This window comes from Dufourea novaeangliae, unplaced genomic scaffold (assembly GCF_001272555.1).
Source record: "Dufourea novaeangliae isolate 0120121106 unplaced genomic scaffold, ASM127255v1 scaffold75, whole genome shotgun sequence".
In the NCBI taxonomy this organism is placed as follows: domain Eukaryota; kingdom Metazoa; phylum Arthropoda; class Insecta; order Hymenoptera; family Halictidae; genus Dufourea; species Dufourea novaeangliae.
The window spans coordinates 399553-424479 of record NW_015373946.1 but is presented as its reverse complement, the minus strand read 5'-3'; the positions used below and the strand labels follow the sequence as shown (position 1 = coordinate 424479).

The following is a 24927-nucleotide window of genomic DNA, read 5'->3' as shown; positions in this document are numbered from 1 at the left end:
CACCGGTCGAAAAAATAGTGGTATTCCGCGATTAAATGCGATTTTAACAGTGTTCTAGTCGTTTATTGTTATTGTTAATGATAGGAGATTAATCTACGTTCTTTCAGCTTCAAACTGAATGCTTGGTCAAGACGAAAGCTATCAGCATAACGTTGGATAAGTTGTTCAAAGTAAACTAAACGGGGTACGCATGACGAGGTACAGTGTCAACCGTTACAAACAATTGTGATTTTAACAATGTTCTTGTAATTAATGGAAGATGTTATCAAAAATATTTAATTTGTGCAAAATAATTTTTTGCGAATTAATGTTAGCCAAAAATTCTATTCCAAAAGCTGTAACAATTATTGTCAAGGACAAAAACAGTCAACCGTCGATCGAAGAATTCCCATTTTCGACAAATTTTTACGATATTCTCACATAAAACTCTACTATTTAGTTAACAGTTGCCATCAACATTAAGATATAATCATTGTTTAATAGTTTGCAATGAAGTAAAATTTATTACACGTAAAAGTTCATTACACGGTTCATATCTTGAAAGTTTCTGTATATTTCGATTTATATTTGTTATAAACAATAACAATTTGCTTATAAGACAGCTGACAGAATGTTTAACAATATTCCTCAGAGAGGTAATTGTTATAACAATTACCTGATTAGATATAATAAATTAATCGAGAAATAATTTGTGGCGCGCTCGAGTTTCCAGTACACTCAATGTTTGCGCACCTGTCCGCGCAAGCTCGCGGTCGCTGTGACCTCTAAATACGAGCGCGTAATGAAAAATCCTCAGTTCACTCGCGTCCGCGGACCTTGTCGAGGTCTTCCGACGATTGTTGACCACTGGCGGACACTGGCCAAGGGGGTTCAAGGGGTCCTCTCTATTATCCGAACTCGACTCAGGGGTTCGTTTTTTTTTTTATTGTGATTTATTTTAATTTATTTTAATTAACTGTGTTTCATTTTGATTTATTTTAATTAACTGTGTTTTATTTTCATCTATTTTAATTACTTGAGTTTCATTATGATTCGTTTTAATTAACTATGTTTTATTTTGATTTATTCTAATTAATTGTGCTTTATTTTGATTTATTTTAATGCAATAAACTTAAGAAAGAAGCCATCCGCCGAGGGATTTCGATATTTATAGTATAAGCGTATTTAGATATCAAAGTTGGTTGTAAGATTATCGTGAAAGTTGGATAGATGGAACTTGTGTTTCCATCTATCTTCCTTGGGTCTCCACTCGCAGCAACCTCCTCGTGGTGAGATCCGGGCAATTGGTATTATCTTCGGTAAAGTATTGCAACCTGAAGGTAATACCGAGCTAATGGCTGCGAACTTATAATTTGTTTAAAAAAAAAACATGGGTTGAATATAATAGAAAGCATTAATATATCAATACAGAACATTATAATATACATGAAATGATTAGACAAGTAGATTGAATTTTCACTGTATCACTATGGAGTTAATGTTTGTATTCTGTTGAATAAAATCTGCCGCGTCATTTAACGCAGCAGTTACAAGGGATATTTTCATTTTTACGCGCTCCTAATAAAAGCACCATATTTGGAATATTTTTTCAGTACTATTACACATCTATCATGAGTTCCTATTTTCATATTATGATTAACCGTTTACGAAGTACTCTCTCGTTGCCTCAGAACTGCCTGCACACACTTTGCCATAGTAGGTGAAGAACGAGATACCGTATCTGTCATGAAAAACTGATCCAGTGCCTTTTGTTTAACTTCCAGTGGTTCCGTGGACAAAGATTTGCTAGACTCCTACATTAGCAAGCGTTCATGTTGATATAATTTTCTTCTACCGATGTAATTTATTGATATTTAACTGTTATTTAAATACCTTTGATAATTCCGATGCTTGAACAAAATAATTAGCTGCTTCCACGATGCCGTATTTAACTAAATGTGGTGCCATTTCTTCGAGTCTAGACCTAACATCCATCAAGTTATCATAAGGCAAGCAAACGCCGCAAATCTGGGGAAGCATTTCATTAGGTTAATTTTTAAAGTTTTACGTAAATATGTAAAGACGTTAAAAGTTACCTCGGAAAGAGCTCGTATTATCTTCCAATCCGGACGTGCCATGCCCGGTGGTGTAATTGCGGCACAAGTCTGTTGAGCGCGGCCTTCTGTATTCACGTAGGTCGCAACTTTCTCGGTGTATGCAGCTCCAGGAAGTATAACGTCCGCAATCGAGGCTCCTTCATCGCCATGGCTACCTACAAAAATTTAATCGTAAATAAGTGACATTTTGCGAGTTAATATTGCGCACAAAATATATTCTCGCACGTACCTATGTATACAATAAAGGTATCTGCAAAGTCTTCTTTCTTTATATTCGCATCATCAGCGCCCAATAAGAAAAGAATTTTTAATTTTAGCTGCTTAACTTCCTCTACAGACGCAGAATAACCTACATCCAATGCAGCTACTTGTGACGCATTCGTATGTAGGATATTTAGAACTTTCCATTCTTCAGGAGCCTAGAAACAAGTATAATGATACAATGTATCTATTGTACAGTATTCCCTCGAAAAATCTCCAAACATTCCGTTCAGATGATTGATTCATCATGAAATTCCTAAAACTGGCGGAATTTGAAATTTGAGATTTGCTAAGAATTACTCTGTGTATGTATATGACCATTTTAAAACAAGTCTTTCTCACTTTCGATTTTCCTCCTAAAGATTGCGCTAGTAATTGCGTTTCAGATAAGATTTTCTCTCCATCTTTCCTGGTTAATTGATCGACACCCAAAATGACTAGAGGTTTTTTAGCAGTTTTCAAGGTGTTAGAAAATGGATGAGTACCATTTCTTAATTGTGTTATAATTTCAGGAGATTGACCCAAATGCTAAAATGCGAGTGAAATTTTAGTTCTTGAGAACGGTTAAGATCAAAGTAATAACAAATTTGTAGCTATGTATTGTAACATATTGTAGCACTTACTTCATAATCATATGTTAAATCTACTTTCGGACCAATCAAAGCAATAGTTTGTTCACCATGAATATATCCTTTCCTTAAACGTGTGTTTACCAATGGTGCTTCGTACCTCGGATTAGTCCCAATTAACAGTACTACATCAGCCTCCTCGATTGCAGCGATCGTATTATTCAGTAAGTAATTGCTTCTTATATCAATACCGGCGCCATGTTTTGGAAAACTTTGCTCCGTTGCTAAAGTTTCACCACCAAGCCTATTTACCAGATCCTTTAACGCTACAAGAGACTCAGCGTCAGCCAGTTTTCCAGCGATTGCTGCACATGTATTCGGAGGTATATTTTGTATAACTTGGCCAACTGAAAATGAGTACAACGGTTTAAATTAAACAATATATTAAAAAATTCAAGCATAGCTACACTATATACGTACATCCTTCTTAGAAGTGCAACTACGATTAAAGTACAACTACGATATACCTGCTACTAGAGCATCTTCCCATTCCACAGCTTCCAATTTTCCATTGATTTTCATCATAGGAGTAATGAGTCTCTGGCGCTTAAGTCCGTCGTAAGAGAAACGTGCCTTATCGGATAGCCACTCTTCATTTATTTCCTACACAGTATTGTGTAATTAAAAGTTATAAGTACTCTTTAAGCAATAATTATGGAAAACGATACTAACTTCGTTTACCCTTGGTAGAATTCTCAAAACTTCACCTGTTCTATGCGAAATCACTATATTACTACCGACAGCATCTAAAACATCGATGCTGTCTGTACGACGTGTTTCCCACGGACGAGCAACGAAAGCATACGGCTTACTGGTTAATGCACCGACAGGACATAGATCGATGATATTACCAGATAACTCTGACAGGAACATTTTTTCTACATAAGTTCCAACCTGTTACAATTAATTAGAAATAATTTTAGCATAAACATATGTCAACGATACTGACTACAAAAAAAACAGATTTGCAACTACTTAACATACTTGCATATCATTTCCACGACCTGTGGTCCCTAAATCGTCAACACCAGCTACTTCAGAGGCAAAACGAATACATCTTGTACAATGGATGCAACGTGTCATAACTGTTTTAACTAGAGGTCCAATATCCTTGTCCTCTACTGCTCTCTTGCCACTATAATCAATATCGATAAACCGACTTCGGTCACTACCAAATGCCATACTTTGATCTTGCAAATCACATTCGCCTCCTTGATCACAAATAGGACAATCCAAAGGATGATTCACCAATAGAAATTCCATAACACCTTCACGGGCTTTACGAGTTAAATCTGAATTAGTTTTCACTCTCCAACCTTTCATTACGGGCATGGCACAAGCAGCAACAGGCTAAACACATTCACACAAAGATGTAATTAATAACTGGTTTTTATTACATGAATCATAGGATTTTTAGTAATGAAAAAGGATACCAAATACCTTGACCTGTTTTTCAATTTCCACAAGACACATCCTACAATTTCCTGCTACAGCTAAACGTTCATGATAACAAAATCTGGGAATTTCTACTCCAACTTTTGCAGCTGCCTAACAAATACAATTAGATGTAAATAGAAGTAGTAACCCATTATTGTGATTTTGTAAAGTTTTGTAAGATTGTAAAAAAATGATCAGTTATCTAAAATCTATTAAGTAACGTAGAAGTGATTACTTTACCTGGAGAACAGTTGTACCAGGTGGAACATGGACAGGCTTATCATCAATGAACACTTCAACTAATTCTTGCTGCAACTTTGAGGATGTTGTATGCAATCCCAAGACAAAGGGCCTACCATTTTGTAACCCCGTAGACAATCTTATTACTGGGAGCCGTAACATTTTGGCTCAAACACTCTTCACACGTCGATATTACGCTGTTATGTAAGAAAAAGTCATAGTTGAAGCTTTGATCATTGAGTCGGTTGTACTAACCTATATAATTCTACGTCAACGGATAGATCTAGATTTCTCGAAAAAAGCAGATAATACAGTGACACGAATTTATACAATGAAACACTACTGTTTCAGAATGATAAAATTAACTGTATCTGGGCAACAATTACCAAAACAATGTTTCGTCGCCCTAATTCCTCCCAAACTCTAAAGAATGCCTAGAGCAAACGGACGACGCAAATGATCCGAAATAGGACTCTACTCTTACTTAATTTTAAACATTGGACAGCTCTTACAGTAACGGTTTATTTTTGAACACACTTTTTATAAACTTTGCTAAGAATAAATTAATCGCGTAATTACAAATGTCTTATACAAATATTTACGTAGGAAATGCACACGGATACATTTAAATACATATTTTGAACCGATATAATGAATAGACACAACATCTTGAATATATTATCGAAAATGAATCGTAGATATATTTCATAAAGAAACGAACAAATTAAATATTGTTATAGCAAAATGCAATAACGTTGAGAAAAGCATATAATACGTGCAAAGTCTCAGTACAATACATTTCTTAACAGTAATAAACAATGAAATATTAATGAGATAATGAAACCAAAAAAGTGGACAATTAAATTTTGATAGATAATTCATTTCATCAGACTTTACTACATACGTTAATTGTGGTAGATTTTTAAGTAGTCACTATGCGTGTAGTTACTTTTTTATTTCCCAAGAATAATGTACCGGAATGACGTCACCTTGCATCGACGCAACGGATCATCAACTTTTCACCGCGTGTAGCTTTCTCTTCCGGTAAGCAAGTAAAGTGCTTCGTTACTGTCGGCTTCTATCAAGTACTTTCTAGTTACCTAAATTTTCGCGATGGCTGTTGGTGATCTCAAAACTGATAAGGGTGTTAAAGATTTAAATTCTTACTTAGCGGATCACAGCTATATCGAAGGGTAAGTCTACTTTTATCATTATAGGATTTTATCGCAGTACACGTGTTCCACTTGTCGGCATTTTAAAGCCGCACATCTTTTTTTGCTTTCTCTTCTGCATAACAGTTTGACAAAGTATACTCTCGAATGTAATAGTATCAATATCACTTAGTGTGATCTCTTTCATTGTTTTATGCTTAATATGTCCGATTAATTTTTTTCTTAGTGTTTAGTTTCTGTGTTTTTAAATGTTGTCAAACTTCTGTATTTCCAGCATACAAAGGTATTTACAGTTTAAAAGGATCATTATCTATTTGTATTCGTGTAAAACTTTGACTATGGTTTTGCACTATAGATATTCTTACGATTGCGAGTCGTTTTTTTTTTATTATCTCGTCTGTCACAGATTTCGTTCCTATCTTCTACTTAAAGTAACGACCATTTAAAGTAACCTAATATGTCAACTATAGAGCATTGTATTACATTGTATGAAGGTGGCAACCTACTCAGGCTGATGTAGCAGTTTTAGAAGCTCTAGGAAAGACTCCGACATCTTCAAATCCGCATGTTCTACGATGGTACAACCACATAAAGTCCTATGACTTGAAAGTACTTCCTGGAGAAAAGAAAGCATCTATTCTCTCAAGTAGCAGTAATGTTAGTAATACGACAACAGCTAAGAATGAAGATGATGTAGACCTCTTTGGTTCGGATGACGAAGAAGATGCGGAAGCTGTGAGAATTAGAGAAGAAAGATTAAAAGCATATGCGGAAAAAAAGTCAAAGAAACCAGCATTAATTGCCAAATCTAGTCTCGTGTTGGATGTAAAACCATGGGGAGATGATACAGACATGAAAGCCATGGAGGATGCTGTTAGATCTATACAGATGGATGGGCTAGTTTGGGGAGCTTGTGAGTTGATGCCTCTTGATTTGAATTTAATTGTAGTACTTTCATTAGCTCTTCCCATGCCTATTATGATTTTGTGTTTTCAGCTAAACTAGTCGCTGTGGGTTATGGTATTCATAAATTCAGAATAATGTGCGTCATTGAGGATGACAAGGTGTCTGTGGATTTACTGGTAGAACAAATCGAAAGTTTTGAAGATTTAGTTCAATCCGTCGACATTGAGTCATTCAATAAAATATAAGCAACTATTTGTGTCCGTTACTTTTAATATAAACTTAATAAATAATAACCATTGTTTGTATATATAATTTGTTATTGAATGATCCTGAAGAACTGCTAATGCTACTTCAATGGTAATATATTAACAAAGCTTTAAATGGAGTGTTTATTTGAATTCTACTACCTTAACCCTCGAACGGCCGATCGAAACAGCGACGCGGCAGGCTGATACCGAGTCATTTTGGTCCATAGCAGAACTTTCATTATACATACTTTAGGGAATGTGTTAAGCTATGTAAATATTTTATAAATATCATTTATTTATATACATTGTTTACGTAAAATTATGTATCACGACCTGATATAGTATCTCCATCCAATGATACATCATTGTTATCATTTTGTGAATTCTCTCTGTTACACTGAAGACGTAAACCTGGGCCAAAATGACCCGATATCGGCTGGGCGAGGGTTAATATCGACATTACAAACCTGTTTCAAATTTACATATATATGTTGTATCTGTTTCAAAATGTATAAGTGCTTACTGTCAATAATAGTACACGAATTAGTAGTGGTGCAGTAGCTGTATGAACTACTAATATTTGTACTTATTCTGTGTTGGAAAGCGTATAGACTATTTTCATCAGAATTTTAATTACTTCCTGCAGAACCAATGCGTATAAGCGTAAACACGTCATTGTCATGCAATTATTTATTTATTATTTTTACAATTACATGCTCGAGATATGTGTTTTCCATTACGCGATCAACAGCGGTACGATATAAACAATTCATAATAAAAACTTTTTGAAAAAATAGAAAATTGAGATTGGATTCTAACAAAATGAAACAACGACCATACAAATTGAGAAAATATCCACGACATAATTTATTATGTTTATACGTTCTACGATCTTATTACATACAGCCGAAAGTATTAATATTTTCCATGTGAATACCCGAAATTTACTATATACTTCCATATCGTTTGTGTTCCATACGTGTTCGCTACACCGAAAACAAAAAGAAAAACATTTTGCACCACTGTGTTGAATAGAGATGAGGCACGAACATAGGGGGTTTAAGCGAAGCGTTGTAGAATCGATGAACTTCTTCGTGCATTCGACAGTATTACCTTGCTCGAACTCAAAATCCGGTTTTAACATAGGTTCTCTGAGTTCTCCGACCCGAGCAACATGCTTATATCAGCCCATATATAGTCCCTATCCCTATATATGTATGTATGAATATGTGTATATACATATAGGGAGGACGCAACCGAGATGGGCGTGAAGAATATTCATTGGAGTATTGTAAAATGAAATCGTATCTGTTTAATGCGCAACATTTTGGAAATATTTCTATCTAAAAACAAAAAATTGCAAAGGCGCAAATCGGAAAGGATTCGTGATTAGTCATCTACGGATGAAGTGATGATTTTTACTGAATGATTCTAAGATGACTCATATGTATTAGGCTGCCTACGGATATACGTACACACATGACTTCTAGTTTCAGAAACAAAATGAGCAAGCAGCAGTTCTTTGTTACGGAATCACGGAATGAGGATGTACGACGAAATTAGAAATGTTGGCCGTTCCTTCTTTCTCGCCGATTTGAAACCTGTACGCAACTAGATGGATACCAGTTTCATTTTTGTTCTTTCTCTTGTACCTCGATGCCGCGACGACTTGAATTCCAAAAGGTACCAATCCTCGTTTTTCAGTGACAATCGTTCCCAGAGGACAGCAGTCCTTGCCACTGACCTCTGTTCAAGTCCCCACTTCTGCAGTCGTTAACATACGTTCACCGCCGGCTTGCCGCCATCCGCTACAACTCTGTTGTATATAAAAGAACGGAACGACGTAGTATCACGTCAGTGCTGTTTCAAACATTGACAGGGAATTTCGAAATACATACGGTGTCAAGGATATTCTTTAACTCTGACAAAGAGCGACGAAACGAACGTCCTAGAAAAATGGTACCCTCATCTAGTATGTCGATTGCAACAATTTTGTCTGTATTACTAATTTATGGTAAGTGAATATCAAGTATTTTTGACAATTAGAACGTAAAAAACAAAATTTCGCTATGACAGTATTCGTTCGAATAGTTCGATTTACAAGTGATCAATCCACCGATTCATCGTTAAGATTTTTTGGTCATTGTATATGTTTGCCTAACACATCGTTTGTATTTTGAAACACTATATTTTAAGACGTAAACATTTAATAATTTTCGACATTTTCTATAAAAATATTTGAATTCTTTAAATGCTCTAAACAGCTGAAAAAACGTTGTCAATTTTCAAGAAAAGAACATTAAGAGCATAACAAAATTTAAGTCAAACTTTACCTTTTATGGAATATAGAATTTTGTTGGGTTGGAATCCGGTTCCGTATACATGTATGTATATATGTATATGTATGCATTACATTACGGCCAGCATTACTTCCAACCGATTCTTGTAAGGTGTAACTTCCGACAAGTTCAAGTTAATACACACGAAATCCTAAAAATAATCATATTTGTTTTCTTATAAACATTGGCATACCTTTGATTATTCATAATCCTTGCTAAATTTGCAATGTTTCATTATTTCTTTCTTGTTCTCTTTCTCTTGTACTCATACAATATTCAATAAGTATCACGATTGGAAGTTTTAAATAACACGATTATCTTTCATTAGGACAACAGGTTTCAGAAGCACAAGGTGTTGTAATCTTCGACAATTGCTTCAGATGTATATGTGAAGCTGCTTCGGGATGTAATCTTACATCAGGTTGCGATGGTCCTGTCTGTGGACCATATCGCATAACGTGGAGCTATTGGGCCGATGGGGGCAAGCTAAAACTCGATGGAAGTCCGGACAGTGAGGGTTGGTACAAAATACATACCGTCGATTCACGTAATCGGAATAATTTTTATACAACACTCAATACGATTAAATCACATTTTTTTGTACAGCATACCCTCAATGCGTAAACAATCCACACTGTGCGGTTCGCACAGTACAAGGCTATATGGATAAATTTGCTCAGGTATTTTCTCGAGAAAAGTAAATAGGATACGCAATTAGTGCACAAGCATCCGTTATTTCCATTGACCGTTTTTTTTTCATTCATAGGATTGCAACGGAGATGGTGTGATTAATTGCGACGACTATCTTCGTATTCATCGGTTGGGTGGCTACGGATGTACTGGTCCTTTGGATGCGAAATACGAGGACACGTTCAAACGTTGCAAGGAAACGCTTAGGAACCTCGATTCATAAACGATGCAATGTGAAAATTCTATTCTAAAACTGTACTCCATGAATTTATATTATTAAAAATTAAATTTTCAAAATAACATAATAAAGTGCTTAGTAACATCTAATATTTTACTTATTGACATAGTATTATCATACGAACACTCGTGTTGCACGCGAACGCACACGCATACATACCAATGCAAGTTCCAAATACGGTTTTACGATATTTACTTTATAGAGAAGATTTATTATGTTATTGATTTATTAAGTAATTATTTCAAAATTTCACTTTTGATCCGTGTAAACTCAGTATTTTATCTGCCATTTCAACTCTTCTTTTTAATATTATTTTCTTCTCTTCTAACATGCTTGCTGAATCTATGTTTTTTATTACAAAATAATTTATGAATAAACGAAGGCCTTCTCTGAAAGGTTGTAATCGAGGGGAGATTGATATTTTTTCGAACACTTCTAGACAAGTTTGTTCATTTTTGTGTAGAAGAACGCCTAGTACTATTTGTCTGAGTAGTTTCATGGTATGTTTGTCTAATTCTGTGAACTGTACAATCTGCAAAAAATCAAATTACAAATATCACTTTGTATTCCGCAGTGTAAATAAGATGTAATGTAATGCACAATAATTACTTTTAAAACTGATAAAGCAAGAGACTTTTCAATCAATAAATGAGTTAAGAATCGGGCCAGATTGCTTAACTGTTTTGCTTCGTGTGTTTCTAGAATTTTCAGTTTATCCCATACAGCGTATTGTATCGTGAGCTAAAACATTATAACTAAGTTAAATATTTCTATATTCTATATCTATGTGTATAAATAGTAACACTGTACCTGATATTTTCGATTATATTCACAAAATTTTTGCGCTAATACAGCATAGTAGGGATTAAATTTGTTTTCTTGTAAGCAACAATGTATTAAAACGTGTACAATTTCGTCTTCTTCTTGATCTTTCAAGCCAAGATGATGAAGCTTTTCAAAAGCATCTAAGTAGTCTTCGGCTGTCATAAGAATACAAAAGATATTTCTTCTTGTATCCGTGTTCATTCTTTGTTTTTCTGCCAATTCTAGTATTTTTTTACCAAAACGAAGCTGTTTTTGACTTTTTATAATTTTTTGATTAGCTGTACTATTTGATCCAGACCATGCAGAACCAACAACCCACCATTTTCCGTTTTCATGGGCTACAGTAAAAACCACATAAGTAAAACTTTTCTGAAATTGTTTTTTTGTCCATACTATCGTAATTATGAAGAAATAAACAAGATTACCGTTCAACAAATCCTCCAACGAAACATTGAATTGCGATATAGTATTGCCTTTGCGTATTACATTTTTTATAACCTTTTTTAAATGCTCCACATGCGAAGGATCGTATTGGGGTATTTTACTAACGTTATTATTCTTTATCGCTAACAAAACGTCCAACATAAATCTAACTCTTGAACTGTGAAGTGACAATGTGCTTTCAATTAAATGTTTGTACAATTTCAAATCGATCATCATATAAAACTTACCTCTGTTCATGTCTATGACTAGCTGTTTGTTGTAAACTTTGTATGAATTCTTTTAGAGCAATTGGATCATCTTTCCTAAGTGCAAACCCTACAGTTTTCAAAATAAGCAATATCAACTCGATCTCTTTCTCTGTAAATTTAGTTGTAAGTCTATCGAGTATCTGATAGAGAAGCTTGTGTCCATACACCTGCATTAAAATTAAACAAGTCAGAAGTATTCATTTAAGTATAGTTTTAGTATCATGTCGGTTTTAGTTGATAATTAATCTGCACAGTTTCTGTACTTTAAAATTATATAGATGTGAAATCATTAATGTCACATTATCCAATTTTTTGTTTTCTACATCCTGTGGCGCATTCGTCATTTCAATGAATCTTTTTACAAGGTTTTCCAAGAAATGAGCACCAATTTCAACTCCGATATTAGCATGTAAAATGGCAATTAACATCATATGTTCACAAACTAGACGATTTGGAGCAAGTGTTTCTGTAACTACAGCTTCAAACGTTAGATTCGTAAACAAATAGTTCATATTATTGCGACTGTTAGTCATATACATTTCTTCTATCTGTAAAACATTATAATTTTATTACAGAACAAAGTTGCTGTTTTAACATTTATATTTTGTGTTCAAATGTACTATTACCTGATTAGCTATAGTATGCATATTATGTTCTGCTACTCTATTCAAACAGCCTTTTAACTTCCTCTTTAAAGAAAGTAATTTTTCATCATCCCTAACTGCATTATCTGCATTAACTCGTGCAGCAGGAGGTATATACTTAGTTGACTCATGTATAACATTACCTTCGCTATCTCTTTTCCTACCATAAATATCTTCCCAAGCATTATCATTTTTATTGCTAACATTGTTATACTTTTTATTCTGCCTAACTTCAAACTCTGGTTTATTAGTATCAAATATTTCTAAATCTTCTGTATTTAGTGAACAATGTTCTCTTGTGTTTTCATTTTCATTTTCTAGATCGCTTTCCTCCTCATTTTTGTGAACATTTTCCTTGGTCCTTTCCTCAAGAACAACAGACAAATCTGTTTTAAAATCATTATCAAATTCATCTTCTAAAAGATGTTTCTCTGTTTCCACCATACATTTTCTATCCTTTTGTAAGCAAAAATCCAAAAGATCTATATACATATTAAGGATTAGATAGATACCACTTTAGCTAGGAGTAATGATTAAGATTATAAAAGGAATAAAATATAAAGACTGATTTTAAAACATATAAAATACAAAGTAACTTATGAAACGAAATAAAAAAGGATACAATCTAAACCGTCTGCTGCAAAAGATTTGGGGATTGATTCCTTCTTTTTTTTATTCAGCTTTAATTGTTTTTCTAATCTTTTAATGACTTTATCTTCACTTAGGTTTGCTTCTTTAAGTAGTTTCTTTTTCTGATTCTTCTTTTTGCGCTCAAGTTTCAGTTGTTTTTGCTCTTTCGGAGATTTCGTCTGTGAATCGATGTTGATCTTGTCGACAACATTATCATCGTTTACACGTTCGTTAGTATGTGAACGTTCACTACGTGACTCTTTTTTCTTATTGAAATAACTTGCTTTATTAATTTTCTTTTGCCTCCTACTCTCTTTACGAATTATCTTACGTGATTTCTCAACTAACTTTGATTTACTTTTTAATTTGGATCGCTTAAATGAACCCATTTCTCATCGTACGAAATAGGTTACAAAATTATTGTCCATCCGACTCGAAATGAAATTCTAGATTTTTGTACAACGTATACACTCCTGACACTGTTTTGTTGTTGTTATTAGTCCGTCAATAATTAATAACGCGGTACTTAAAAACTTCTACGGGAAAATGTTTGTTCTGTAAAGTGTAAGTAAACATTGAATTCATAAAAATGGAGGGGTAATTTAACTAGTACAGTGGCGCCGTGTCGCGGAAACGTGATACCATTTCACTAATACATGTAATTAGCAATACCAGAGAGGAAATCTTTGCTAATACCTATGTAGGTAAAAATACTTCCATACTTATAATTTATCATTATTAGGCTACAGATCTTTATCCCGATCTGAAGTCCTACATTTTATCACAGTAAACTACCAGTATTAATAACATCTCTTAGTATCAATAAAAATAAGTGGACATGTGAATGACAAAATTAATCTATAGATATATAATTACATGCTCGTTACTGCTTTTAGATTTGTTAATATAATGTATATGGACATTATATTAATGATCTAACACTTGTAATTACATATTGTAAAATTATATGTATATTCATCACAAACACTGCAACCACTGATAGGAAAAAATGTAATGTGGTTGTAATTTGTGCCAATGTTCTGTATTTTTCGATATAATATAATTCAATATCATGGTATAAAATAGCCAGCTAAGGAATGGAAAAAGACTGATCAAACCCGCCCGTAACGTTACTCTAGTGGACACCTATTTTGACCATCAATACATGTACATATTCTATTTTTAATGCTTGTCATTTGGCGTTATTATCATAGCGCAACAACAAAATAACCTTTCTAGAGTAATCAGGAAAATTAGGAGAATGAGAGATAAAACGGTACCACTGAAATAAAAATCTGTTCATTTCCATTATTATTATAATAAGTGTGAATTCTCAGGATCATATTAATTGATTCGATCTATCGAATTGGTTGATTCTGGTTGATCGTCAGTATCAAGTTCTACTGAACTTTCATCTGTATCAACCTAACAAAAAGTACATTAATATGAAAAGTTGCATGAAATGCTGAAAATAGTTAAGAAAATGTGTTTTAGTAAAGATACCTTTTCTCCTAATGCGATCAACCTTTCCTTGTATAGCGTAATTTTACTATCTTGATCCGTTAAAAGTTCGAAAAGATCTTCTTGATCCTTTTTCAACTTCTCCAATTCTTCAGATTTTTCTTTTAATTTCTGTTCAATACCAGTCTCGTCTTTTTCTTCGAGTCTCTGTTTATAGTCCTTTATCGTAGAAGCATACTCTGTCAAGTGATTTTCCAACTCTTTAATAACGTTTCTGCTTTTCTCTAGCTCCTTCGCGGAATCTACATTAGCCACTGCGTCGGTAGATTCTGTTCCTTCCGACAACATGTTAGTTTGTGCTACTCGCAACACTAAATTTTGATCTTTCAAGTGATGAATGGTAGACCGAAGATCATGTATTTGTAACTGTAAAGGTAGGAAGTGATCGAACTGTTACAAAATTGGTTCACATTTATTGAAATTTCATATGTGAGTGCTGTGTTGCAAAAAGTTACTGTACCGTACTTCGAGTTCGTGCTTTTCCTTGGCAAGTGATTCCGTAATGTGATTCAGTTTTTGTATTTGTAAATCTTGTTCTCGAATAACTTCCTTATACTGAGCTACCAGTACAGAGTCTGGCGGTAGCGGTGTTGTAATTTGATTTCTATGATGCAAACTGCTCGTATCTACAACTGACTTTGTTATCATACCTAAAAAATACATCATGCGGTTGGATCCAAGGAAAACAAAGTTATTTTCTGAATCCGGTGGAAGTTAATGGTAACTACCTTCTAATGCTTTCGACAGTCTACAGAATTCATGGTCCAATAAAAGTTCCGAAGGATTTTTCGCCGAAGGTTGAGGATGTTTTAACGTTCTTGAATATACCTCGTGTCTAGCCAGGCCACCGATTGCATCCTGAAACCTTTCTAATCCAATTCGATTTTCAACTAAATCGCACAGTTTTTCCTGAAAATACAACATTAAGTTATACATGTCCAACTACCACATTTTTATTACGTACTTTGAAATTTTATGTGATAATACCTTTGTGTAATTCGAAACACTGTTATCATTAAAATGTATGCACAATCCAATCAATATGGCGCACATACTTTGCAACAATGTTTCTTGTAAATCATCGTTATTCTCCTGTGACGACAATAACGCAGTTAAATAAGCTACAGAAGAATCGATAAGTAAAAATGATTTCACCGCTGCTGGACAGTGCGCGGTCCACCTGCAAAGTAGCATTAAAAGCCCTAATTTGCATTGCGTTTTGTTGCCTTGTTGCAGCAACATGACGCATTGTTGCATTAGGGTCACTGGTGGCTTTCCGATATTAGTCGCAAGAAGTACACGGAGTAACTGTTCCTTCTGCGTGCCATCGTCGATCAATGCATGCGATAACGCCACGGCGGAAAACCAATTTGACAAAGAATCGGGGGAGAATAAACCTCCGCACAACAACTGTCCTAGCAATATTAAATTCATCAAATATTTCACATCTGTTATGCGTTATAGCGAAAATAGTCGATATGTAAGCAGGAATAATGTAGCTGCTGACAAACCTGTTGTCAAAGATGGCATCTCATTACCCTGCGGCAATAACGTCTGAATCAACTGACTTTGTCCCATCTCATTTTTATATAAAAAACACTGGAAACAATAGAGAACGGAACATCTCAGCACGAACGGTTGCTTCTCGTTTACCATCGACATAAGTAAAACAACGATCGCAGGTCTAGAAATCGAGACATCTTTACAAAGAATCGTAAAATCTTAACACGATGCATACGGACACATCTTTCAGCAGAATTGTACCTGGGAGGACTACTAGGTGCCATTACTCCAGCTAGAAATTCTTGATTACTGGCGTTTCCTCGGATAACTTCGGCGACTGTATTAATTGTCTCTGTTAACACGTCCGCGGGCACACCACTGGCCATCAATATGTTGCATAAAGCTTGCAGTAATCCGCACGCTCTCATGATTCGTTGACAACTTGCTACCGCCTTCAAACGTATTTTGCGGTAAGAATTACTCCCAAGAAAATGAAAAGGATGTGCACAGACTTATACTGGTTATGGTAACTACCTGAGCAGGTCCACTTGGTGCTACCAATGCACGAACCACTTGTACCATGCAATGAACATTCGATACCTTCTGTGAACTCCATCCACCCAAAGGATTATCTTCTGTTTCGGGTGGTATTTGAAACATCGGTATCAGTTTCTGGATATAACTACCTATGATAAGACAATAAGGATACTGTCATTGCTTGCACTAACAAAAACTTACACCAAACAAATATATACCAGTTGTATCGTTTCATTTTATTTGTATTACCTTCTTTAAAAAAATTTTGGTTACTGACGTTACCCCTTAAAAGGTTCAACATCAGCAACAAACAATCTTCCACTACAATACCACCTTCTGCATTACCCTCTTGTGCAATAACATCAAAAATTCTGTCAAATGCATTCTCAAAAGCCACAATTTTTTGTATGTTTGCATTGGCTTTTGTTAACTGAATGAGAAGCAGTAATACCTATAACAATTTTCTTTCTTATCATTTATGTATGTGACAAATTATGGAAATGTAGAAATGTTTTGTATATTTTAGTTTTATGAAAATATACATCGTTACGTATGACTTCTCTGCTATCTCCCAGAAGATCCATTAATTTTGAAACACCCATAGGACTGACTAAAATTATTTCTTGTATATCCTTTGGTCTGTTGGTCAACAAGTGCATCAGTAACTTCAATGCTGGCCATCTAACATTAAAGTCGAATTCTTCTAAAAGTGTCAGTACTAATCCAATGCTGTCAGAGTTTTTGATAAATATTTCTGTAAATTGTTCCCCGACTTTGTTTGTAGGTCCATGTTTGTCCACTGAAAAGGACAACTATGAAATGAAATGTAACTTATATAAACACATGTATCTTTTCCATTATGTTCATCACCTTCTTCATCAAATGTTCTGGGATTAGTTATATTGCAAAGTGTATCCAATGCAAGACCAATAATTTCACAATCGGTTCTATCAACTTCTAATGTTTGTCTCAATGCATCCATGCCCTGTGCTCCTACCTCAACACGATAAGTACGTGAAAGAGCTTTAAGTGCTCGACAAGCATCACGTCTGTCGTTTAACAGTGTTGAAGACTGTAACCTGTCTACCAAGCGTTCCACCTGCATCAATTGTTCCAAATGAAATAAAGAGTTCTGAGAAAAAAAAAGGAAAGAAACAATAAAGATTTCAACGTTTTCTAAAAGTACTGCAACCAAATAACAAACGAATACTTCATTCTTTATTAGATATCTAATCATTTCAAACTCTTATGCGATACGCCTACGAGATTAAAATATAAAAGCAATTATCGATTAAAAAAACGAATATACCGTGTCTGCGCCCGATGGTTCATTTTCCACGGGAGTAGAGCCTAAAACAGATTTTAAGCTACTTTTAAAGTATTCCATTTTGTTAACAATCTAACAACCGTAAACTACACGTCACACGCTGTCGTCGACATTTTCGGTTATCCGAAGTTAACACAATAATCGATGGTTAGTAGATGGCGCGGTAAGAACAAAAGTTTATAATGCAACCTCGAACGCGCTCGAACGTTTCGCATAAGAGGCAGTTTACGTACCAGTTTACGTACAGTTTTGCTCTCGATTGCATCTTCAACGTTTCAATAAGATATCTATGTCATTGAATTTCTTTGGTTTATCATTTATTTTTGCAATAACGAGTAGTAACACTACAATAAAGAAATCATTTATTTGTAATCTGTCCATCAAAGAATATTTCAAAATACGATCGTCTTTTCATGATAAAAGTACACTTCAACCTGATAAGTCGAAGAACCAAACCAAACATATCCGTATAATCGTAACCGGTTTCTTTTGAACATAATCTTTAATAAATCTACTTCCGACAAAAAATGTGGTAAACTTTGTTATCAAGCAAAATCAAGCAAATCATACATCTGACTTTACAGCTAGAAGGACAGTATTACTTACACATATACATATACACACTTATTTATATCATTGTAAAGATAATACCAAAATTGATCCAACAGTACAGTGTAAAAATAAGCACTTTACGTCAAGTGCAGATGCATAAAGACAAAATCATGCTTACGTATACGGAGCTATAAAAATGATGCAATAATCGAAAACAATGTGTTTGGATGTATTCAACGAAGGAATAGCCCAATCAACCTCTGCCAATATTGCATCATACATAAGAACAGAAAATACTGAATTTTTATTTGACCTGTTGTGAAAATAAACTTATATGTGTACGTACGTATATGCAATACATGTAGTACTGTAGTAGCAATACGTAATACCGAAAAATTGTTACAAAACTGAGTAGACGGTATTACATTTATAGACATATATATCTACATATTCGTTAACTAAACCAATGTGTCATCGAAGCATCGATTGCACTCAACGAATAAACTACACAATTAATTATATCAAATGTAACCATTGAAAAGGGATGTTGTTTCTTTTCTATAAACGTATGCATAAACAATGTGTATTAGTAGAATAATGCACGCGATAATAACAGTCGTATCGCGCCGATGTCAGTTCTATTTTTGTAAACAGCTTAAGGACTAAAGAAATGAGAGAAACGAAACGCTCGGAAATATGGATGAGTGTCGCGTAATATCGAGTACAAGTAAATTTTCATCGGCCACTTATGTAATATATCTATGCATTCATTTTTAGCGGTGGTAAAATCATTTCCCTGTATATATTTCTAAACACGCTGTCAAAGATAAACGACCGGCTGAATTTACGTACATTGAGATTCGACTGTGTATTTTAATATTTCCTTTCACGATTCTTTCTCAATCTATCGCGTTCTATTTCCATTGTCGTGTCCTAACCTAACCGTTTTACCGTATAAATCTCGATTTTCATTTACTCATTGTTACACATTATTCACCTCACACGTTACTCGTACCTTGGACGGTCTTACGTTACTTGAATTGTGTAATTTCAGCTTCAGTAACTTTTCATTTACCCATACTCCTCCGTGCGTATTGAAGCAATAATTTAGAAAACTTAGTAGCCCAAGAAAAAGTGCTTCAACGTTTTCTAGACTGTTAAATGTACGAATATGGATTTCATATATTACTTTCAAAGGATCCACTCAGTGTATAAACATGATGATATATATATACATATACATGCACAATATATGTTTGCTGGTGGTTCTTGATTCCAGCTACCGCCGATAAACCAGACCGAGAACAAAATAAGGCAGAACAAGTAAAGAACAAGTCATCCGGCAAAGAGAGCAACGAATAAAGATGAGACAGAGAAAACAGTAGGTTGAGAGTGAGGTAAAGAAAAGAGCACGGAGGATGGAGGGGAACGCTGGAAAGGAGGGGGGGAAGGGCAAGACAAAGAAACCATAACTCGTAAATGGTTTTTTACCATACATATTCCACGACGAAATTGTAAATGATTTTACGAAGCTACCAATAAGAGCAGACTAGTGTATGAAACGTACTAATTGATCACGAATACTCGCAGGAATATGAAATACAGTTCGAGTTTCACGTCATCGTTCATTTTAGTCAAGTTTCGTATACCTGTGCATTTAAGATTGTACTAAACGAAAATGATCGTCAAATTGGTAAATTAGAACCAACAAGAGAAAGTCCTCGAGCGTAGTAGAGAAATGGGAAAATGGGGGGAAATGGGAAAAAGGTAAACGAAAATCGAGAACGCCGGTAGTAAGCAACTTGCGGTCAAATTGAAACGAGCTAACTTGTTGGGTTGGTGATGGCAAGGGGAAACGGTATTAAGAGCCGAAGATAACCGAACGAGAAGAAGCGGAAACAGCCGAAGTGGAGGTAGTGAGAAACAGCACGTAGCCGGTGTTGCTAGGCGGCTTGTCGGAGGCCGGTGGAAGGGAGAAATCTAGGGAGTGGGGGACTGTCCATATATAACGCGTCATCGGAGCCGGTGAATCAGTTGTTCGAATAAAAGTCGCGAAGGTTACTGCTTCCGTGTCGTTCAATGAAAGTGTATGATCAGAGTGAAAGTCGAAGGGTAAAAGATATTCTTTGCATTTAAATGTTTAGAAAAAAGTGATTCTGTTGCGGTTAGAATTTTGCAAAGTCTGCCGCAAAACTGATATCGCGGAAAGAACCGAAACGAACTCGTAACCTCGAGAGAAACAGTGTTCTCTGTGTCGTACTCGAGAAAGATCGACGTTAATCGTGTTCCGTGTAACGTTTTTCGAATATGGAGGTTCTGCCGTGTCCCGTGAACGTAAATTTCAGCAACACAAGAGGTAAATAAATATTTCCATTTGTTTGTCTTTTTTTCGTTTTCTTCTGAAAGACAAATTGCGTGCGCGTTATTCGACAAGATGGATAATATAACCGTAACCGATAGTCTCCCGGTGCGAACTGCGTTCGTATCAGCTGATTTTCTACGATGATAGAATCACGATTTCGTTCGGCTTTTGTTTCTTGTTATCAGGCTTTGATAATTGTCCTGTTCGTTTCTTTAAATTCCAATAATATAAGGATTTCCAAACTTCCCCCAGGCGAGGGTGAAAAGTCATAATTGTGAAAAGTTTATTGAGTTAAGAAAAACAATAGTCAAGAAAACGTACAAACTGGAAAGAAAAATGTTTGTTCAGAGCATTCTAACTTTCTGGTAGAATGTCAGTGGATTTTCGACGAGTACGGTAGCGCAATAACGCGAAAGCTATAGTCTCTTGTGGAGCGCAACTCGATTCTATTCACCGGCATGTATACATATATGTATACGTGTTACATACGCGGCGTTGGGTGATGTCGAATAGCACGGCAGGGAGCACTTAACCGCTGGTTCTATCTACAGATACACCGTATAGAGACACGTCGCTGTGTCCCTGCTTGTATTCTGTGTAGTGTGATGTAGTGTGCGTTCCTCATAGGCGCACTAACTAAGTAGAGATCAGCAGTAGGCTGTCCACACACGAGCGCTCATGAGTAGTTCAGCTTCTCCCCCACTCTGCTCTCCCCCGTTGTTATGGAGACCTACGACTCCAATTCAGGGTGTTATGATTTTTCCTTTGTTTTCACGTAACACTACTTACTTGACAGTTTCCTTGCCGGTGGTAAGTGTTCCTTGGCTGACTACAAACTGCAAACTTACACTGCGTGTACAGGGAGTCTCTCGCCCCTGAGGCTAGACGATGGAAATCTTTTAACGGACATCATAAATCACGGGAAATCGTAATCGGTTATTTATTGGTCGATTGCAGTTGAAACAGCGACCGACGAATTGGACGGAGCTTGCCAGGCTTTGGCGAAACGACTCGAAGTCGAGTTGAGAAGGGCAAAACATGCTCAGCTGGCGTGCGGAGAAGTTCTTCTACCTGCTGATCTCTTGTCCAGGATAGCCAGAGAGGTCCTCAGTATGGCTGAGAATGAACCTTGCGGCCTCAGGTACGTCGTGCGGTTGCTATTTTTTTTTTTTCGCTCGATTTAACTTCGTGTCACTTTCAATTTTTGTATTTGTCCATCACAGAGGCTGCACCCTGTTCATCAGTTTCGAAACGGACAGTGTGTGCCGGAAACTATCGAAAATACAATGCGATCCGAACGCGGTGTCCACTTTTGAACTTTACCTGACGCTGAAACAGGATCACACGTCTTGGCATATCCTTTTACCTCAATTTTTAAAGTAAGTTTGGCTCGCCCCGATACGATAATAATAGAGGAGTGACAAAAATGTTCAGAAACGTACACAGATATTTCTCTGTACCGAATCGATTCTCAATTTCAATCTGTCTTTCTGTCTAGAAATCTCACCAGAGGGGGCACCGTTATGATCAGTAGGGATTTTACATTGGAAAAAAAGAAATTGTACAGATCATACCAGCAAGCGCAATGAGCGATTCGTCGGGCGTGTAATTCCGTGTCATTCAATTTCTATCGGTAAACACGATTATACTGAAGCCCATGGCTTTTGCTTTAAACGCAGTTACGCGGTTTCGAATCACCGGACATCGTGACCAAGCGAGGCCGTTTTAAGGGCCACCATCCGGTTAGCGCGCGGCTGGGTCCTGGGGATCTGGATCTGGATCCCAGAATGTGTGTAAGTCACGATGAATGCACATAAAATTGATGGGAAATAAGTTTGGAAATTGTACCGTCGTCGTCGCAATTTCTCTGTCCTGCGATGCCTGTGAAGGAGGATCGTGCAATTTGGCTGTGGTTTTAGCCGTTAACGTCGCAATCGGTTTAAAGAGACTAGACCTTACGCGTTTCGACTATTGTGATAGGTAAAACGAAATACGAATTTCAGAAACGTTCAAGGTGAAAACCGTTTCAACGCGCAATTTCTTTACTTTGTACATCGGCCGGAACTTTGAAAATAATGGGGTTTCACATGCTGGAAGCAGTTGCATCATTTCGAAATGCAATTACTCTGTAGTCAACCATCAATTCATTCTTAACGAATTAATAATTCAGTATTTAATACCCAAGTGTTTCGCTTGGTGAAACGGAATATTCACGTAACTTGATGCTTTCGGAATCTCAAAGTGAAAACGTATTCTCGTTAAACAGGGAAACTTGTATTGTTGATCGACGAACAGACGACGCGCGAAATTTTAACCCTGAAAAATTTCTTTGTACGATTCGTCCAAGTTGTTCTTATACCATGTGCTGCGCTTTTCGTTATCTTTGTCGTTCCGACATCTCGATGGATAATTTTGTTCAATGCAATTACGTTTGTATTACGACAATATCGACGGGACAATGTTTTGTACGGAAAATATTGCGTGCATTTGCTGTTTAAACAGACTATTATATAGTTGATTGTTTCGAGTGAAAGTATTTCTTTCGAAAATCGAAAGTTGCATTCGAAGAAAAATTACAGTGGTCTTCCACAAATACAGTTAATGCGCGCACGAGATAAAATTTAATTATATTACATGAATTGTATGTACATCTCTATGTGTGTGTGTCTGTGTGTGTAAGTGTGCACGTGTCGCGTCCAGGCGCACGTACACGTGTGCTCTTATGAATTTACAAGACTGATCAGCGATAGATAATAAAAATATTGAACATTGCAGAATAAGTTTTCGTAGTGGAGGAGTTGCGCGTGCGTTTATCTTTGAAACAACGAGAATACCGATAAGGTGCTGAAAAATCGAATTAATCGCTTTATGAACCGTGGGGATCTCAAGTCGTCGAGCGAAATGATTTTCTCAGTTGATTTGGAGGGAAACAAGAAAGAGAGACATAAGTAGTGTTTGTATGGTTATTATCGATTACGTAGGAAACAGAATACGAAATACTGTTACGTATATTTTGTACTTCGGTAAAACAAATTAGAAATAACGTAAAGACAGTAGAAATATATCGCATAGAATATTTAATTTTTTTATATATATACATATATATATATATATCGATATATATGTTATTATCGTTAGGTAGTGCTTGCTTAGAAACAAGGCGGAAAGGTGACCAGAAAAAAAATCGCGAGTTGGGCCAACTTTTGAAGATGCTTGCTTATTCATGACCTGTAATTCGTCTTTCTATTTTTTTTTTTTTTTTTTTTTGAAAGGGAGTTTTGTTCACGTCCTATTTTGAATTGAGTAATACAGTTTATACCGTACCTTCGTTCAAATATTTAATGTTGCAAGGTGTTTGCTTTTTTCTTGAACTCTTTGCCGCCTATATGTGATGTTGATTTTAAATTGTGATCTTACTAATAAATAAGAGGAAATAAAAAGTTTCGAAAGTTTTAATATATGGCAACGCTATATTTCTGAGATTCTTACCAAGATGTGTAATCGTTTCAATTGTGTGAACGTTCACAGAAAATAGAAATGATACAACGGATAACTTCGCTATGTATTCGATTAATTTCCATTCGATCCATAATTTTCCCATTTCTTCACGAAGAGTACATAAATTTTACGTATGAACAGGAAAATCACAAAACTTCTAAAATTAACTTTTTACTGACTTTTTCTTTTCAGGATTATCTGATGCTTGTGTCTCTTAAAACGTTTTAAACCTTCGTACTTTTCTTTCTCTTCCTCCTCGAGGTGGATGTTCTTGCCACATAGTAACTCAATCTTGTATTTTTAATATTACTTGTTTGCTTTGCTTCTTTGTAAAATTCATTTCGTAAAGGAACAACATTAGTATCTGTTGTTGAGGATGACACTCGAATATCACTGTCTCTATGAAAATGCGATGACTCAATGAGGGAAAGTTTCGATGCTCCATCGAATATCCAGCAATCTATTGAGGATGGTTGCGGTTGAATGTCAACAGCAGCTAGTAGATACGACGATTTTTCAGAGATATCGTTTAGTTTCGGATAAAGGTCCAAACAAAACGGAGACAACCACTATGAAATAA

The 24927-nt window shown here is 35.6% G+C and overlaps 6 protein-coding genes across 6 annotated transcripts; 3 read left to right on the top strand and 3 right to left on the bottom strand.

Annotated features, from left to right (window-relative positions):
* Positions 1–1399: 1399 nt before the first annotated feature.
* On the bottom strand, positions 1400–5113 carry LOC107186052 (NADH-ubiquinone oxidoreductase 75 kDa subunit, mitochondrial). The gene is made up of 12 exons (XM_015573849.1): positions 5050–5113; positions 4664–4860; positions 4427–4534; positions 3971–4336; positions 3659–3880; positions 3454–3589; positions 2981–3333; positions 2700–2885; positions 2326–2515; positions 2076–2251; positions 1873–2007; positions 1400–1793 (listed from the first exon to the last, which is right to left on the bottom strand). The coding sequence occupies exons 2-12, from the start codon at positions 4823–4825 to the stop codon at positions 1644–1646; spliced, it is 2184 nt and encodes a 727-aa protein (XP_015429335.1). The 5' UTR covers positions 4826–4860; positions 5050–5113; the 3' UTR covers positions 1400–1643.
* A 594-nt stretch (positions 5114–5707) lies between these two features.
* Positions 5708–7108, top strand: LOC107186057 (elongation factor 1-beta'). The gene is made up of 3 exons (XM_015573853.1): positions 5708–5856; positions 6330–6748; positions 6832–7108. The coding sequence occupies exons 1-3, from the start codon at positions 5777–5779 to the stop codon at positions 6984–6986; spliced, it is 654 nt and encodes a 217-aa protein (XP_015429339.1). The 5' UTR covers positions 5708–5776; the 3' UTR covers positions 6987–7108.
* A 1677-nt stretch (positions 7109–8785) lies between these two features.
* On the top strand, positions 8786–10313 carry LOC107186055 (lysozyme-like). The gene is made up of 4 exons (XM_015573852.1): positions 8786–9003; positions 9657–9845; positions 9935–10008; positions 10095–10313. The coding sequence occupies exons 1-4, from the start codon at positions 8946–8948 to the stop codon at positions 10239–10241; spliced, it is 468 nt and encodes a 155-aa protein (XP_015429338.1). The 5' UTR covers positions 8786–8945; the 3' UTR covers positions 10242–10313.
* A 184-nt stretch (positions 10314–10497) lies between these two features.
* On the bottom strand, positions 10498–13598 carry LOC107186049 (nucleolar MIF4G domain-containing protein 1). Its single transcript, XM_015573843.1, has 8 exons — positions 13040–13598; positions 12400–12899; positions 12037–12321; positions 11753–11940; positions 11507–11682; positions 11067–11419; positions 10866–10997; positions 10498–10788 (listed from the first exon to the last, which is right to left on the bottom strand). Exons 1-8 carry the CDS (start codon positions 13434–13436, stop codon positions 10498–10500), a joined length of 2322 nt encoding a protein of 773 aa, XP_015429329.1. The 5' UTR covers positions 13437–13598.
* A 793-nt stretch (positions 13599–14391) lies between these two features.
* On the bottom strand, positions 14392–18052 carry LOC107186033 (general vesicular transport factor p115). Its single transcript, XM_015573827.1, has 12 exons — positions 17918–18052; positions 17479–17707; positions 17151–17407; positions 16858–17059; positions 16606–16757; positions 16333–16523; positions 16080–16252; positions 15556–15983; positions 15297–15477; positions 15034–15218; positions 14551–14934; positions 14392–14472 (listed from the first exon to the last, which is right to left on the bottom strand). Exons 1-12 carry the CDS (start codon positions 17993–17995, stop codon positions 14392–14394), a joined length of 2541 nt encoding a protein of 846 aa, XP_015429313.1. The 5' UTR covers positions 17996–18052.
* A 2484-nt stretch (positions 18053–20536) lies between these two features.
* LOC107186053 (protein charybde-like) lies at positions 20537–24432 on the top strand. The gene is made up of 4 exons (XM_015573850.1): positions 20537–20843; positions 21807–21990; positions 22073–22228; positions 22348–24432. Exons 1-4 carry the CDS (start codon positions 20795–20797, stop codon positions 22436–22438), a joined length of 480 nt encoding a protein of 159 aa, XP_015429336.1. The 5' UTR covers positions 20537–20794; the 3' UTR covers positions 22439–24432.
* Positions 24433–24927: the final 495 nt, after the last annotated feature.

Coding starts and splice junctions, on each gene's coding strand:
- LOC107186052 (XM_015573849.1), bottom strand. CDS start 4,825: ATGTTACGGCTCCCAGTAATAAGATTGTCTACGGGGTTACAAAATGGT. Junction 3,334..3,453: donor GGAAGATGCTCTAGTAGCAG/GTATATCGTAGT, acceptor ACTCATTTTCAG/TTGGCCAAGTTATACAAAAT. Junction 2,516..2,699: donor CTTTAGGAGGAAAATCGAAA/GTGAGAAAGACT, acceptor ACTTGTTTCTAG/GCTCCTGAAGAATGGAAAGT.
- LOC107186057 (XM_015573853.1), top strand. CDS start 5,777: ATGGCTGTTGGTGATCTCAAAACTGATAAGGGTGTTAAAGATTTAAAT. Junction 5,857..6,329: donor GATCACAGCTATATCGAAGG/GTAAGTCTACTT, acceptor CATTGTATGAAG/GTGGCAACCTACTCAGGCTG. Junction 6,749..6,831: donor TGGGCTAGTTTGGGGAGCTT/GTGAGTTGATGC, acceptor TTGTGTTTTCAG/CTAAACTAGTCGCTGTGGGT.
- LOC107186055 (XM_015573852.1), top strand. CDS start 8,946: ATGGTACCCTCATCTAGTATGTCGATTGCAACAATTTTGTCTGTATTA. Junction 9,846..9,934: donor TGGAAGTCCGGACAGTGAGG/GTTGGTACAAAA, acceptor TTTTTTGTACAG/CATACCCTCAATGCGTAAAC. Junction 10,009..10,094: donor ATATGGATAAATTTGCTCAG/GTATTTTCTCGA, acceptor TTTCATTCATAG/GATTGCAACGGAGATGGTGT.
- LOC107186049 (XM_015573843.1), bottom strand. CDS start 13,436: ATGGGTTCATTTAAGCGATCCAAATTAAAAAGTAAATCAAAGTTAGTT. Junction 12,322..12,399: donor TGCATACTATAGCTAATCAG/GTAATAGTACAT, acceptor AATGTTTTACAG/ATAGAAGAAATGTATATGAC. Junction 11,941..12,036: donor CACATCTATATAATTTTAAA/GTACAGAAACTG, acceptor ATTTTAATGCAG/GTGTATGGACACAAGCTTCT.
- LOC107186033 (XM_015573827.1), bottom strand. CDS start 17,995: ATGGAATACTTTAAAAGTAGCTTAAAATCTGTTTTAGGCTCTACTCCC. Junction 17,060..17,150: donor GAGAAGTCATACGTAACGAT/GTATATTTTCAT, acceptor AAATTGTTATAG/GTATTACTGCTTCTCATTCA. Junction 16,524..16,605: donor CACCAAGTGGACCTGCTCAG/GTAGTTACCATA, acceptor ATACGTTTGAAG/GCGGTAGCAAGTTGTCAACG.
- LOC107186053 (XM_015573850.1), top strand. CDS start 20,795: ATGGAGGTTCTGCCGTGTCCCGTGAACGTAAATTTCAGCAACACAAGA. Junction 21,991..22,072: donor AATGAACCTTGCGGCCTCAG/GTACGTCGTGCG, acceptor TGTCCATCACAG/AGGCTGCACCCTGTTCATCA. Junction 22,229..22,347: donor CTTTTACCTCAATTTTTAAA/GTAAGTTTGGCT, acceptor CTTTCTGTCTAG/AAATCTCACCAGAGGGGGCA.